This window comes from Chiloscyllium plagiosum, chromosome 2 (genome assembly GCF_004010195.1).
Source record: "Chiloscyllium plagiosum isolate BGI_BamShark_2017 chromosome 2, ASM401019v2, whole genome shotgun sequence".
Classification (NCBI taxonomy): domain Eukaryota; kingdom Metazoa; phylum Chordata; class Chondrichthyes; order Orectolobiformes; family Hemiscylliidae; genus Chiloscyllium; species Chiloscyllium plagiosum.
Window position 1 is genome coordinate 78,119,778 of NC_057711.1, and position 16,680 is coordinate 78,136,457.

The window sequence follows — 16,680 nt, forward strand, 5'->3', positions numbered from 1 at the left end:
CAACATTTCATTTGCGTTTGCTATTATCTGTTGAACTTCGATGTTGTTTTTTCATGATTTGTGGACAAGGGCTCCCAAATCCCAGTGTTGCATCTCTCTGCAGTCTTTCTCCATTTAAATAATATTTAGCTCATCTAATCTTCCTGCCAAAATCCATAATCTCACATAATATTCCCACTGCCATGTCTTTGGCCACTTACCTAACCTGTCTATATCCCACTACAGACTGCGTCATCTTCACCTATTTTTGAGTCACTCACAAGCTTGGTTATAATAGATTCATTTTTGTCATCCAAGTTGTTCATGTATATTGTAAACAGTTACGGCCCCAGCAACAATCACTGTGGTGCTCCAGTTACCATCGTGAAAATGCCCCTCCTTACCCCAACTCTTGGTCTTCTACAAGTCAATCTCTATCCACGTTAACTTACTACCTTCATCACCATGGTCACATATCTTATCAAGCACCTGATAAAAATCTAAATATATTAGATCCACTGCTTCCCCTTTACCTGTTCTGCTTACTGCCTCCTCAAAAGACTTCCAGTAAATGTTATCATCAGGTATGATTCCCCCCTTATGAGCCATACTGACTCAGCTTGATCATATTGCACACTTCTAAATGCTCGGCTATTACATCCTTTATCATTGACTCCAACAATGATAAGACATTAAGCTAACTGGCCTATAGTAACCTATTCTTTGTCCCCTCCCCTTTTTAAAGAAAGATGTTATATTTGCATTTTTCTAATCTTCCTGGACTTGTCCAGAATCTAGGAATTCCTGGAAGATTATGACCAGTGCATCCACTATTCTATGGCTGCTGCTTTTAATTTTCTGGGATGCATTCCATCAGGACCAGAGGACTTATTGGTCTTTAACTCACTTGTCTGTAGTGCTAGTTATGGTTTTTATTTCTCTCCTCCTTTTGACCCATGAAAATTTAGCAATTTTGGAATGCTATTTTTGTGTCTTCCACATGAAATTTTTTGCAAAATACTTATTCAACTCCTCATGAACTTCCTGGTTTCCCATTAGAATTTATCCAGCCTTATTAACCAAGGAGCTTTGGTTTCTCTCTTCCTTTTTATATATTTAAAGAAGCTTTTGTTGTCCATTTTGATATTACTTTCAAATATATCCTTAAAGTTTATTTTCTACTTTTTTTGAATGTCTTTTGTTGGCTTCTAAAACTTTCCGAATCCTCTGGCTTACCACTAATCTTTGCCACATGTATACTTTTTTTTTCTTTCATTCTTTCATGAAGCTATTCTTAACTTCTCTGAATAAGCAAGAGGCCAGAATTGGAGAAGTGCAGATACTTGAGAAATATAGGCCCCAGAAGGGCAACAGAGATAGGGGGTGAACACACTGATGTTCAGAGACTTGAAAACAAAAAAAATGAGATCGGGACGCAACACAAATCACTGGAGACCATAAGATATAGGAGCAGAAATTAGGCCATTCAGCCTATCGAGTCTGCTCTGCCATTCAATCATGGCTGATACATTTCTCAATCCCATTCTCCCGCTTTATCCCCGTAACTGTTGATCCCCTTGATACTCAAGAACCTATCTGGCTCAGTCTTTTCAATGATCTGGCCTCCACAGCCTTCCGTGGCAGTGAATTCCTCAGATTCCCAACTCTCTGGCTGAAGTAGTTTCTCCTTATTTCCATTCTAAAGGGTCCTCCCTTTACTCTAAGGCTGTGCCCTCAGGTCCTAGTCTCTCCTACCAATGGAAACATCGTCCCAACATCTATTCTGTCCAGGCCATTCAGTATTCTAAATCAACAAGTTAAGGGGAAAATGGGTGAACTACAATCATGTGAATTGAGGTACAGAGTTTTGTCTGAATTCAATTTTATAGAACATAAGAAATAGGAGGCAAGGCAGGGCAGCATTGGAATAATCAAATCTAAACATGGCAAAGCATGGATGAATGCTTCAGCAGATATAGAGTTGGGCAGTGTTATAAAATTGGAAATGATGGATTTATTGATTACAGAAGCTCTTCTTTAGGTCAAAAACAAACAAAGTTATATTCCTTATCACATGATCCTTAAAATTAGATATTGCAAGTCTAGGAAGGATTGTTTGATGAGAGGCAATTTCTCCCAGATTATTACACATTTTGTTTATACAAGAGTGTTCCACATTTTGGACAGGAGATTCTGATCAAGGCTTCCTCAGAAATGCTGAGCCATACTTTCATTTTGGCAGGATCTTTATAATGTAGACATTAAAAACACAGCCCAAAATAATACGTTAATAAGTTGTGTATAGAGATTTATTGAAGGAGAATAGCAGAGCACTTCATGTAGATAATGCTAATCATCCAAAAAAGGAAGCCAAAACCAATCTTCTGATTTTCATACAATTAGTTCGATAGCCCATCTAATTAATTTTGTCCTGACATTTGCAGCAAAGAATGAATGAGAGGAACAACTGAAACAAGCGGCATTGTAAGATTAACTAAACGCAGTTTAAAGCTTGATCAAGTATGTTTGTTTTGTAGATTTTGATTGCGTTCTCTGGATTGAATTTGGGCTTTGTTTATTGACAATAGAAGAGACTGCAGAGACAGATCATTTAGAAAATCTATAAAAGGGGACAGACCGCAACAAAAGAGTAGCCAAGAGTTGCAGCTATGCCCAAACGGAAGAGGAGCTTAACAAGGATAAGTTTATCACCCTAATTAAAAACCACACAATACCAGGTTATAGTCCAATAGGTTTATTTGGAAGCACTAGCTTTTGGAACACTGTTGCTTCATCAGATGGTTGTGGAGTATAAGCTTATACAAGGCAAAACATTACCTTGTCACATTGAGCGTATGGCATTGAATAGCATGAAAAATGTTATGGACATTCTCTAGTGGAGAACACTGGAAGACATTTACGAAGATGAGTAGGCCAAAAACTTAATTTAATGGGATATAAGCATGAGGCCTAGGAAGAGAATCAAAGTGATGAAATAAAGTGAAGATTTGGAAAAAATGAATACATTGGTATCACATCATTGACTTCCCTTAACATGACTGGACTATTAATGCATAGGCCGAGGTTATGGTTATGAGGTAAAAACAATGACTAGGTTATGGTTATGCTAGGGTTATGATTTCAAGTCCCACCATGGCAGATTGTGAAATTTGAATTCAGTTTAAAGGAAATCTGGATAAAAAGTTGGTTCTAATGACAACCATGAAACCACTATTAATTATCATAAAAATCCATCTAGCTCACAAGTATCCTTTAGGGATGGAAATTTGTCATCAATACCCAGTCTGGCCAACATCCAACTCTAGAGCCACAGCAATGTGGATTAGATTCCCTACAATACGGAAACAGGCCCTTCGCTCCAAAAAGTCCACACCAATCCTCTGAAGAGTAACCCACCCAGACCCTACATTTACCCCTGACTAATACATCTAACACAATGAGCAATTTCGCATGCCCAATTCACCTGACCTGCACATATTTGAATTGTGGGAGGAAACCAGAGCCAGAGGAAACCCACACAGACACAGGGAGAAAGTACAAACTTCACATAGACAGTCATCCAAGGCAGAAAGTGAACCCAGGTCCCTGGCACTGTGAGGCAGCAGTGCTAACCACTGAGCCATCGTGCTGCCCCGAGTTGAGTCTCAAACACAACTTTGGGCAATTAGGGAAGTGCAATAAATGCTGATCTATCTATAAACACCACATGCCATGAATGAATAAAAAGTGGTACCTACAAATCAGTCCTTGCAAAAGATGAAGTGTGGAGATGGAAATTGAGCAATAGATCAGCTGTGGTTGGAGGATCTGCAAGATACACAGTGAAGAATGGCGTGTGATAGAAAAGTTTTGAAACTGAAATCAATATGTATAAGGCCACTGTGTGATCAACCTTGTGATATCGTACAGGTATTTGAGCAACCTCAGGAGGAGTGAAAGACCAACTGGACATTAATGTAATGCACATGTAGAGATGGGTATGTGGAATGATAGGAAAGGATAAAGGACAAGTCGAGAACAAGAACATCACAAGACTGTGGAAGCAATGGAGTAAGTAGCCAAGAGGAGACTGAAATGGTACCATCTGCAATGGACAGTGTGGAAAGGTGTCAAGGTGAGTGATAGAGATGGCAACTACTGCAAGAAAAAGATAAAGTTCCAGAACTAGATAAAGTGATGCAATTTTTAGAGACTTAAACACAGTGGAACTGGAAGAGGAATGGATAAAACACAGCGAAAAATAGTGAAGGGTAATCAAACAAATATTGTGGTAACGCCAAGTAAAACTGGAGACATCAGAACAGCAGCACAGTGGTTCAGTGGTTAGCCCTGCTGCCTCACAGCACCAGGGACTGTTTCGATTCCATTCTTGGGTGACTGTCTGTGTGGAGTCTGCATATTCTCCATGTGTCTATGTGGGTTTTCCTCCGGGTTCTCCTGTTTCCTCCCACAGTCCAAAGATGTGCATGTTAGATGGATTAGCCATGCTAAAGTGCCCATAATCTCCAGGCATGTGCAAGCTAGGAGGATTAGCTATGGAAACTCTTTGAAGGGTTGGTATAGACTTGTTGGACCAAATGGCCTGTATCCACATTGTTGAGATTCTAATCAAGGTGCCAATGACAAACAAGATGACAATAAAACATTATGGAAGATGAAAGACGACAAAGAAAAGACAGACAAATGTCAGAAATTGAAATCGGAGACATGGATCTGACCAACTACAGGACTTGAGGAAGGTACTTCTTTCGATTTTATTTTGCCATGCCCCGTTTTAAACTTGTAGTGCAGGGCATATTACAGAGAAGAATTTAAATGAAGAGCTGTATTAGAATAAAACCACACGGTCTCTTACACAAGACATATCCTGGGCAATGTGCAAAATTTGTGTTATCTTTCAGCTTCCTTGATTACTCTATTCAAGCAGCTAAACTTGACATTCTGCAACAGTCACTCAAGATGGAGTTCTGAAAGGCAGGAAAACGAATAATAAACATTTGTGATGTCACACAGGAAGACCAATTCCCAAAGATCCAAATAAGAAAACAATTTTTGGTACTGTCTCTGCTAAATGCTGATGGATGAAAGATGGGAGAGTATAGAAAACTTGATGATGATGATGATGATGATAGCTTAGAACAAATTTCATACTTACTATTTGGCAGAATCAGACAACTGATACTCTCGACGTCTGTCGTAACACTCCTGGATGCCAGGATCACTCCATAATTTCTTTATTGCTTCAACATATTTTTGCTCAAACGTGACTACTTTATCTACCTCCACTTCTCGGACCATATTTGCATTGTCCTATTGAAAAAAATTAAGATATTTAAAAGTCTTGTCATATTTGTGTTCATCAAAATCATATATTGCAAAGAAGAAAACTTTTAACGGAAGCATCTTCATGGAAATTTACAAGTTCTATTTGTCTGCTCATTGCTTTTAATGGAACACATCAGCAAGTTCAGGAAATGTCAAGCATTGAGGTGCTTCCTTTAAATAATTATTCCTTCAAATGGATTAGCTTGTCAATACACATTTATTATGGCAATGTTTTAATTCTGGTTGCATGAAGGTTTGGCCAAGAGACCTTATTTTTCATCCATTTTATATGAAGGAATCCAGTCATTTTAAATATAAAACACAACAAAAAAGACAGAAGACGACAAAAAATGGAAATAAAAATTGGTCACATGGATCTGACTAATTTTGAATATTTCCTATAACAATGGTTAAAATAGGCACCTAAGCTCTGATAACAGGCTTCACTTTTCAACTATATTGATTTTCTATAACTTCACTTCGTAATTGAATATATTTCACTGAAGTATGAGACATTTTGTATGAAGGTCATAGCAAAACTATTAAGACTTTTTTGAATCATAACAGAGAGACGAGGTTCAAGGGTGGAGGTTTGAAGGGAGGATTGAAAGTAGAAATTGTTTAGGGTGAGGACCAGTTCCACCAAATGAGTGTGTTGTTGGAGAGAGGTTAGTTGGGTCGGTGGGAAAAGAAACAATGAGGGCTTTGAGGCCTTCCTCATGGGGGATATGGGTGTACTGCGATTGGATGTCCATGGTAAAGATGGTGTTGGGAGCTGGGGAATTGGAATTCATAGAGGTGGTGGCGAGTGTGGGTGGTGTCCCGAACATATGTGGGAAGCTCTTGGACCAAGGGGAAAGGGCTGAGTCGAGATAAGTGGAGACGAGTACGGTGGGGCACGAACAGGCGGAATTAATTGGTCGACCGTGGCAGTCAGATTTGCAGAATTTGGGTAAGAGATAGAACCAGGCAGTGCAGGATTGGGGAACAGTTAAAACACTCAGTAAAAGTTGATTGATAATGTTTGCCAGTGCAATAATAACTCTGCAATTATTATGATTCTGTTACAAACTGTTAATGTTTGAAGACAGCTCAGAACACCCAGTGACTAACTGAAAAAGAATTATGTTCAGGGATTTCATGTTTTTAAACAAAAACATTTACTTTGCGTGGAGAAAAATTCAACGAACCAAACAGCACTACCTTAAGCAATACCCTATAAAGACAAAGGCTATAGACTCAACTCTACTTTTCCCTGCATCTTTCCCTCACACAAAAAGTTTAAAGATTCATTCAAATTTCCGAGGATCAAGCAAAAAGGTATGTCACTACTCCAGTTTTCCAACTATTCTCCAAGGTATGAAATGTAATGGACATCCTTCCATTAGGTATTAGCTGAACAATCCTGTGAATTCCCTTCAAAAACTAGGAACTTCTCAGCATAAACTTGCACTTCCATGAATTCTCCAAGCTGCCTGTTGATATTCACCGTGAGGTTTACTGTAGATTTCTCTGGTTCCAAGCTAGACAAATCTTCCAGCTGCTTTATCCCTCTTGGAATGAAAACTGAACTCAAGCTCACATGGACATTGATATAGTTAGTAGTTTCATCACTTAAAGTGCAAGCCTACTAACAATTATAATTAGGCTTTCTCAACCAGCTCAGATTCAGTGAAGCAAATAAATAAACAAAAAGAACCTTCTATCCCCACAGCCCATCTACAGAAATGTAGCATTTTTTGGAATATCTTCAAACAGGAAATGTAAATTACATTAACTTGACATAACTGATTCTGTAACATATAAAAAAATTGGCGTTAGCCATTTTTCTTGTTCAAACAACCCCTCTCCTAGAATTACTGGCCTTGTCAAGGAACTCTCTTGATTCCAAGGGGTTTTCAATCTCCTTTCATTTGGAGACTGCATAAACAATGCAAACCTTATATTAAATAAAGTAGATCTGCTAGCTTCATTACAAAGCCAACGAATGCTTCACAATTCTACCTCTGACCTTGAATGCAAATCTTACAGTTGGAATTAACTTTTAAAACTAGCTTGTTTAATTTTCATTTATTCCAGGGCCTTGCTTGTCATTTTGCAACCAGATGTCCCCATTAGTAGAGATGGTGGCATAGTGGTAATGTCACTGGACTCACAATCCAGAGCATAGCCGAATGTTCAGGGAACGTGGGTTTGAATCCCACCATGGCAGATGAAGAAACTTCAAATTAAGTTTTAAAAATAACTAGCTTAATAGCAGATGGGCAGAAGGAATAGGGTTGCCTTATTAGTAAGGACTGAAATTAAGTCGACAGCAAGAAATCAAGTAGGGTCAGATAGTGTATAATTTGTGTCGGTAAAATTGAGGAACTGCCAAAGGTTAAAAAAAAACTGTAGGTGGAGTTATGCACAGGCCTCCAAACAGTAATCAGGAGCTGGGGCACAAGACATCAGGAGATAGAAAAGATGTGTAAGAAACGAAAAATTACAGGATCATGGGGGCTGGGGGGGGGGGAATTTCAATATACAGGTGGACTGAGAAAATCTGATTGGCAGTGGATTGCAAGAAAAGGAATTTGTGAAATGTCTATGAGATGGCTTGGTGGGGTCCACTAAGGAACAGGTAATATTGGATTTAGATTTGTGCAATGTGGAAGACTTGATAAGGGAGCTTAAGGTGAGGGAACCCTTAGGAGGCAGTGATCATAATATGATTGAATTTACTCTGCAATTTGAGAAGGAGAAGATAGAATCAGAGGTAACAGTATTACAGCGGAACAAAGCCACTACAGAGACTTGAGGGAGGAGCGGGGCATAATTGTCTAGCAGGAAAGACAGTGGAACAGCAATGGCAGGGGTTTCTGGGAGCAATTCAGGAGACACAGCAAAAATTCATCCTGAGGAAAAAAGCAGTATACTAAAGGGAGGATGTGGCAACCATGGCCGAATATGGAGGTCAGGGATTACATAAACGCAAAAAAAGTATATAATGTGGCAAAATGCAGTGGGAAACTGGAGGATTGGGAAGCTTACAAAGACCAACAAAGGGCAACCAAGAAATAAATAAGGAGGGAGAAGATTAAATACGATGGTAAGCCAGTCAGTAATAATAAAGGAAGACTGTAAGAGTTTCTTAAGATACACAAAGGACAAAAGAGTGGTAAAAGTGGACATTGGGCCCCTGGAAAATGATACTGGAGAGATAGTAGTGGGGGACAAGAACAAAGCTGAAGAACTGAATACTTACTTCACGTCAGTCTTCATGGTGGAAGATACAAGAAAGACCCCAAAATTTCGAGTGTTGGAGTAGGAGCTGAGCATAGTGGCCATCACCAAAGAGAAGATGCTAGAAAACCTGAACATCCTGAAAGTGGATAAATCACCTGGACCGGATGGACTACACCCCAGAGTTCTAAAGGAGATAGCTGCAGAGATAGTGGAGGTCTTAGAGGTGATCTTTCAGAAATCGCCAGAGTCATGGAGGGTCCCAGAGGACTGGAAAATCGCTAACATGACACTCCTGTTGAAAGAGCGAGTAAGGCAAAAGGCAGAAAACTACAGGCTGATTAGCCTAACCTCAGTCGCGAGTAAGGTCCTGGAATCCATTGTAACGGTTGAGATTTCTGCATACTTGGAAGTGTATGGTAAACTAAGACAAAGTCAGCATGGTTTCATCAAGCGAGGTTACGCTTGAAAATCTGAAAGAATCTTTTGAGGAAGAAAAGAACAGGTCAGACCAAGGGGAGCCAATGGATGTTATCTACCTGGAGTTCAAGGAGGCCTTTGACAAGGTGCCGCATAGGAGGCTGCTCAGCAAGGTAAGGGTCCAGGGGATTCAGGCAAGGTGCTAACATGGATAGAAAGCCAGTACGGGCGATAAAAGAGTCTCTCAAGACGGCAGCCAGTAACAAGTGAAGCTCTGCAAGGGTCAGTGTTGGGACCACAGCTTTTCCCTTTATATATTAATGATCTAGACAAAGGAACTGACAGCATTCTGGCTACATTTGCAGACAATACAAAGATAGGTAGAGGGACAGATAGTATTGAGGCGGTGGGGAGGCTGTAGAAGGATTTAGACAGGTTAGGAGAGTGGGCAAAGAAGTGGCAGATGGAGTACAATGTGGGAAAGTGAGAGGTCATGTGCTTTGGTGAGAAGAATAGAAGTATGGATTATTTTCTAAATGGGGAGAAAATTCAGAAGTCTGAAGTGCAAAGAGATTGGGAGTTCTACTCCAGGATTCTCTCAAGGTAAACTTGCAGGTTGAGTCAGTAGATAGGAAGGCAGTTGGCACTTGTTTTGAGGAAACTTGAATATAAAAGTAGGGATGTATTTCAGAGTCTCTAAAATACTCTGGTCAGACTACATTTGGAATAATGTGTGCAGCTTTGGGCCCAATATCTCAGAAGGAACGTATTGGCCCTGGAGTGTGTTCAGAGAAGGTTCACAAGAATGGTCTCAGGAATGAAAAGCTTAACATATGAGGAATGTTTGAGGACTCGGACTATATTCGATGGAATTGATAAGGATAAAGGGAGATCTAATTGAAACTGAATGGCCTGGAGAGAATGGATTTTGGCGAGATGTTTCCATTGGTAGGAGTGTCTAAGACCAGAGGGCCCAGCATTAGAGCAAAGGAAGACCATTTGGACTGGAGATAAGGAGAAAATTGTTCAGCCAGAGAAAGGTGAATCTATGGAATTCACTGCCACAGAAGACTGTGGGGGCCAGGTTATTGAGTATATTTAAGTTCGAGATAGATAGGTTTTTGATTGTCAAGGTAATCAAGGGTTAAAAGGGAGAAAGCAGGAGAATCGGATCAAGAAACTTATCAGCCATGATTGAATGGCAGAGCTGAATGGCCTAATGGGCTGAATGGCCTAATTTCTGATCCTATGTCTTATTGTTGTGGTTCTGTTCGCCGAGCTGGAAATTTTTGTTGCAAACGTTTCGTCCCCTGTCTAGGTGACATCCTCAGTGCTTGGGAGCCTCCTGTGAAGTGCTTCTGTGGTGTTTCCTCCGGCATTTATAGTGGCCTGTCCCTGCCGCTTCCGGTTGTCAGTTTCAGCGGACAGCTTATGTTTTAAAAAACTCAGAATTCTATAGTTTTGCTGAGTAACAGCTATCCAAATAGTACAATTAGTTTTATCAGGCATAGAATCATAATTTCAAATAATCTTAATACTTCCATACTAAAATGGACTTTGCCTACTTAAAGGAAATATAGGAAAGTCCAGTGCAAAACTGAGACATTTTTGGCTGATCCCAATGGCAAAAAAAAATTTGCAAAAATCAAATAATATAGTCATTATAATGAAACAAACTACCAGAAGGTACTCTGAGAGTATGTTATAAATTCACATTGGAGAAATTGGGAAGACTGTTAAAAACTTTGTTAGATGTAGGTTTTAAGGAGCATCTTAAAAGAGAAAAGTGAGGCATGTACGCTAGGGGAGGGAATCCCAGTGCCTTGGCAGCTGAAAACGTGCATTAATGATGGTGCAATTAAAATTGAGGTATTCGAGAGTCCAGAAATTGCTGAGCTCAGAACATCTATTCATGAAACTCAAAGCAAATCAGAGATAGGGATATCATATGGGAAGCTAGTCAGGAATGTGCTGAATTGTAAGCGGAATGTTCAGAAGCAGTTGATAGGAGGCATGGGCGGAGTTGGACGATGCTATACTTTGCGATTGTGTGGACATAAAGTCAGAACTTCAACTTAGATTCTGCTACAACATTTAGTTGGGGAAGATTTCTGTACATGCATTATAAGGTGTTTGACAAGCAGTCTGATTACTTTGCAACAATGGAGATTGTGGAGGGAGATTGTGATGAGGTAGAGCTAGAGCTAGACTTCATCAGCATCTCTATGAAAATTGATGTGCTATTTAGGAAAATGTCACAATGGTAACATGCAGAAGAGAAAGAGGGGACCAAGAACAGATCCATGAGGGACATCAGAGTTGGTGGTGCAGAAGTTGACAGAGAAGTCATTCCACATGGTACTCTGGCTACTACTCTTCAGTTACTATCAACGTCTTCCCATAATTGTCTAATCTACCTAAATATTTATGTCACCTTTTTAAAAATCAGGCTCTCTTTACTGCATTTAAAAATCTGATTGGACAGCAATGTGTTTCATGATTAATACAAAGCCACGTAATTCTAATGAAACACAATGCAGTAAAGAAACCTACCAACATACTTAATTTGCCAATGATGCATCGTGTACAACTATTAGTATTACTGAAACAGAAGAACAGCTGTGATTCACATTCAATGGTGTACAGGAGTTTGAACTGATTAAGATGTAATTATGCAATACTTTGGACACATTCAACCAACTTAACTGACCAAGTATCATCCAGTGACAAAATGCGGAGACCACATTTGCTGGAAAAGGGATGATTTATTTTGACCCACACTAAACTGGTCTACCCACTATTCTTACAACACATGAGAGTTTAAGTCAACTCTGATCTGAACATTATTTTCCGCATCATCCACAAAACTGCAGCAGTTCAAGAATGTCAAGCAACATCTTCAAAGCAAATAGCAAGTGACAATAAATGAGGCCTTGGCACAGTCTTTCAACTCTTAAGAACATTGTTAATGCTTCGTAAACTTTAAACGAATTGTCCAAGCAAAAGTAATCATGTTGCAACTTTTACTTCACTCAATTTCGAAGTGTTCACCAGACCCACGATAATAGCTTGAATTCCACAAAGTTATTACACCATACTGAGTCACTCCTTCAATGAGTCAGAATACAGATATAGAACAGATGCCTATCAGACAATGTCACAAAACAGTCATTAGCCAACATTTTATAATGAAGAAAATGAAATTTATATTCTCTTGGGGAAACAAAATCTGTTCAAGTACCTGTCAGATGTATCAAGCTATTACATAGTTACAAATCAGGTGAACCAACACAATAGTGTATATTTACATGAAAGCCATTCACTGCAATACGTCAAATGGCAGCTCTTTATTACCATAATCCAAGACTAGTCCAATTTTGGAGATATTTCCCCCATTTTCCCTCACAATTCCTGCTTCAAGTATTCATCCAAATATCCTTTACACAGTCTCTGCTTAAACCCACGGCCAGTCCAATCTGTAACAGCCTTGCATCAACAATTTTTTTTTTTTAAATCTTGCTCTGTAATGACAATTATGAATCCTACTCAGTGTGGTTTTCATCTGTCACTGCAATTTAATCAAAATAGCAAACAGAGAGCAAGGGTGCTTTCATAGTTCACGACTTGGTCTGTGTGTGTGGCTTTCCTGTGTACCGTAGTGGTGAATTCTCCGTTTGGTGTTCTCTGTACCCTCACGTCTAGGAATGGGAGTTGGTTGTCCTTTTCTTCCTCTCTCGTGAATCAGATTCCTGTGAGTGTGGAGTTGATGATCCAGTGTGTTTTCTCTATTTCCGTGTTTTTAATGATTACAAAGGTGTCATCAACGTATCTGACCCAGAGTTTGGGTTTAATTTGTGGTAAGACTGTTTGTTCTAACCTTTGCATTACTGCTTCTGCTATGAGTCCCGAGATCGGTGCGCCCATGGGTGTTCCGTTGATTTGTTTGTATATCTGGTTGTTGAATGTGAAGTGTGTTGTGAGGCACAAGTCCAGTAGTTTAAGTATGCCGTCTTTGTTGATGGGTTCAACGTCCTGTTGTCTGTTATGTCTGTTCAGCAGGTTGGCTATTGTTCCCTGGCTAGGGCTTTGTCAATAGAGGTGAACAGTGCTGTTACGTCAAATGAGACCATGGTTTCTTCCTTGTCTGTGTATATTTCTGATGATGTCCAAGAATTCCTGTGTTGATTGTAGAGAGTGTCTGGATCTGCTGATCAGGTGTTTCAGTTTCTCCTGTCAGCGGAACACCAAACGGAGAATTCACCACTAAGATACACAGGAAAGCCACACACACAGAACAAGTCCTGAACTATGAAAGCAACCACCCCAATACACACAAACGAAGTTGCATCAAGACACTATTCAAAAGGGCCACAACACACTGCAGCACACCAGAACTGCAAAAAGAGGAAAAGGAATACCTATACAAGATATTCGCCAAAAACGGATACCCTCGCAATTTCATCAACAGATGCCTAAGGGAAAGACAACGGAACGAGGACATGCCGCAACCCAAAGGACTAGCCACACTACCATACATCAAGAACATCTCTGAAATGACAGCCAGACTACTGCGACCACTAGGACTAAAAGCAGCACACAAACGAACAGCCACACTCAGACAACAACTCACCAGAACGAAGGACCCGATACCCAGCATGAGCAAAACTAATGTAGTGTACAAAATCCCATGCAAGGACTGCACAAAACACGATATAGGACAAACAGGAAGACAGCTAAAGATCCGCATCCACGAACATCAACTAGCACGAAACGACACGACCAGCTATCCCCAGTAGCCACACACGCAGATGATAAGCAACACGAATTCGACTGGGACAACACTACCATTATAGGGCAAACCAAACAAAGAACAGCCAGGGAATTCCTAGAAGCATGGCACTCATCCACAAACTCCATCAACAAACACATCGACCTGGACCCAATATACCAGCCACTACAGCGGACAGCTGAAACTGACAACCAGAAGCGGCAGGGACAGGCCACTATAAATGCCGGAGGAAACACCACAGAAGCGCTTCACAGGAGGCTCCCAAGCACTGAGGATGTCACCTAGACAGGGGACGAAACGTTTGCAACAAAAACTTCCAGCTCGGCGAACAGAATCAGTTTTTATTTATTTTACCTCCTAGTGTATCTGAAGCATCTCCGTGACCATTTGGAACATCAAATGTAGAGTATGCACCCACCAAATAGCTCATACAGTTAATCCACACTTAAAAATGCCTTTGACTTGCAAACCATCAATATGACCATGAAGAACTGAAAGAACAATAATGCTACTCATTAACCACAAATAAACTACCAACACCACACAGAACAATATGTAAATAAAACCTTTATAAAGTAGTGAAACATCTAAAAATGCTTTACAGGTGCAGTATAAAATAAAAGCATACCACAATAAGATACATTAGGTCAGATAACCAAAAGCTTGACCAAATAATTTTTTTCTTCTAAAAAACAGCAGTGCCTTCAAGGAGAAAGGGGGAGAATCATGGCCACCAATAATGAAACAGTTATAACTGATAATGCAGGAGGAGGTCAGTTTTCAGCTACCTCTTCAATATCTGAACAAGCTGAGCTACCTGAACAATAATTTTCACTTGACTCCACTCACCTCCCCCAAATAAAAGCCAATACTTTGGAAATGTGTATAAATCCCTCTGTGTGGGACATGTACAACAGGTATTATTGTAGTCATATGCAGCTATCATACCTCATTATTTTTTAAAATACATCGATGACTGTTGTGGCACTGTTCCCTGCTCATACTCAGAAGATCAAGAACATTGCTTTCAATTTTCACTTGTGTGCCTTCAGCGGTCCATTCCTAATTCTATTAGACTGATTCCTCAAATGGCAGGACCAATATATGAAGAGAGATTGGATCGGTTAGGCCCATTGGGAGTGGAGATCTCATAGAACCCTATAAAATTCTAAAATGACAAGATATGATAAGCGCAGAAAGAATGATAACCAATGGACTATTACTAGATCCCTTTTGTCCTAGAGCATGGAACCACTCCCACTATTAAGATTTTTTTCTTGAGATTCTTACACACTTGATGCAACTGCAATACACCAACTTCTGTGAACAGCCAAAATTTATTATGACAAGCTTTGGAGCACCACTTGACACTCCTCACAATGCTTGTGAAGCATGTCAAGAGAAGCTTGCTGAACAAAGGGACCAGCTCTTCCTTTATACAAGATCTTTGCATCACAGTCAGCAATGCCCATAAGACAATCCTCAGCCACTCCCCCAGTATTTAAATTATTGACACACAAGGTACAATTATTATAATGACATTAATTACTAGTCCATGCAGTAGATTAGAATCACAGGATCCTCCCGCGTGGGAAAAAAACATTCAGCAGTAAAGTTCTTAAATCCATTGTCCTTAGTGACCACTCCAAACTATCCAAGTTGAGTAGAAATGAGACAGTTATCCAAAATCTCCTTCGGTAAACTCCAATCTGAAAATAAAATCCCGTCTGTCCTTGCACATCACTCCACAGAGAAATCTGAATTCTTGGATGAAGGCAGTTAAATACTTAACAAAACTGACAAGACTTCCATCCTTGTGGAGATGCTTCAAATGGAGGATACCACCGCGGTTGAGCGAAAAGTGCAGCAGCTGCAGCTACAGGCTAGGTGAACGCAGCATTCTTTGCTGCTTCGGCTCCCTCTCTGCTGTTTAAATGTAACAAAGCCAACTGGCTGTTGTGATATTAGCTTGATCAGTGAACCTTCATATCCCTTAAATTATAGAAAGAGACGATAAAGCTCACGTGGCTTAATGTCCATAGGAAGTCCACTGACAAAAAGTATATGGACCTCCACTTTATCGTTGTTACTTTCTTCACTTTTCATGCTCATGACTGGGGAGGTGATTGAATCTGTTGGGATCAGGTTGTGGAGGGGTGGGCGGTGATCCGAAGGCGTACTTTACCTCGAAATGGAGAAACTCTTCGAGATGATATCAGCTGCTGAAAGTACCTCTGTATTTCCTCTCATTCCTTCCTTGCCAAGGTAGGTATCAGTATAAAGACAGTCACACATTTAACTATTCCAACAGTCTCAGTCATCTTGAAGTCTGTTACTCTGTTTACTATTTATGACATTATCAAGTTTTATACAATCCATAAACGTCTAAATTGCACTGCCTGAACAATTCAGTCACTTATAAACAACAAAAAATGGTCCTAAAATTAAACCCTCAGGGACTCCATTCAGGTTATTCAAAAATTATTTTCCTTTAACAAATGAATACTCAGTTAATGTGAAAGCTGTCAGGAAAAGCATTTCAAACCAAGTTTTTCTTTAACTTCTGTTACTATTTACTTCATGCTGAGCTGTAATAAAGTTTGATTTCAAGTCTTCTATTTTCCTGATCACTTAAGCAAGGCTTTACCAGCAGTATTCACATGCAGACATTTCCTTGAAGTTTAATTTTTTTTTGCTATATCTACCAGTCAATCTTTAAACAGTCCTGCCAGCTGAGAATCATTCAAATGGAACAGAGCCCATAGCTGGACTCACTGCTGTGTTCTGTCCGAAATTACAGTAAGCACTATACTAATTAAGTTCTTGTGTCATCTCACACATTAAGATCCTTAATTCTAAAATGTTGGAAATAATTGGTAGAAATTATGTTTCACACGAAGTGTGAAAGCAATACACAAATA

At 39.8% G+C, this 16,680-nt stretch overlaps 1 protein-coding gene across 1 annotated transcript in view; it reads right to left on the reverse strand.

The window, feature by feature from the left end:
• Window positions 1-16,680, reverse strand: part of LOC122561122 (guanine nucleotide-binding protein subunit alpha-14) — a 169,315-nt gene that overhangs the window by 30,430 nt on the left and 122,205 nt on the right. The window contains exon 3 of the mRNA XM_043712573.1: window positions 5,156-5,310. Within this exon, the coding sequence (XP_043568508.1) occupies window positions 5,156-5,310 (155 nt within the window). The remainder of the gene's footprint in view (window positions 1-5,155; window positions 5,311-16,680) is intronic.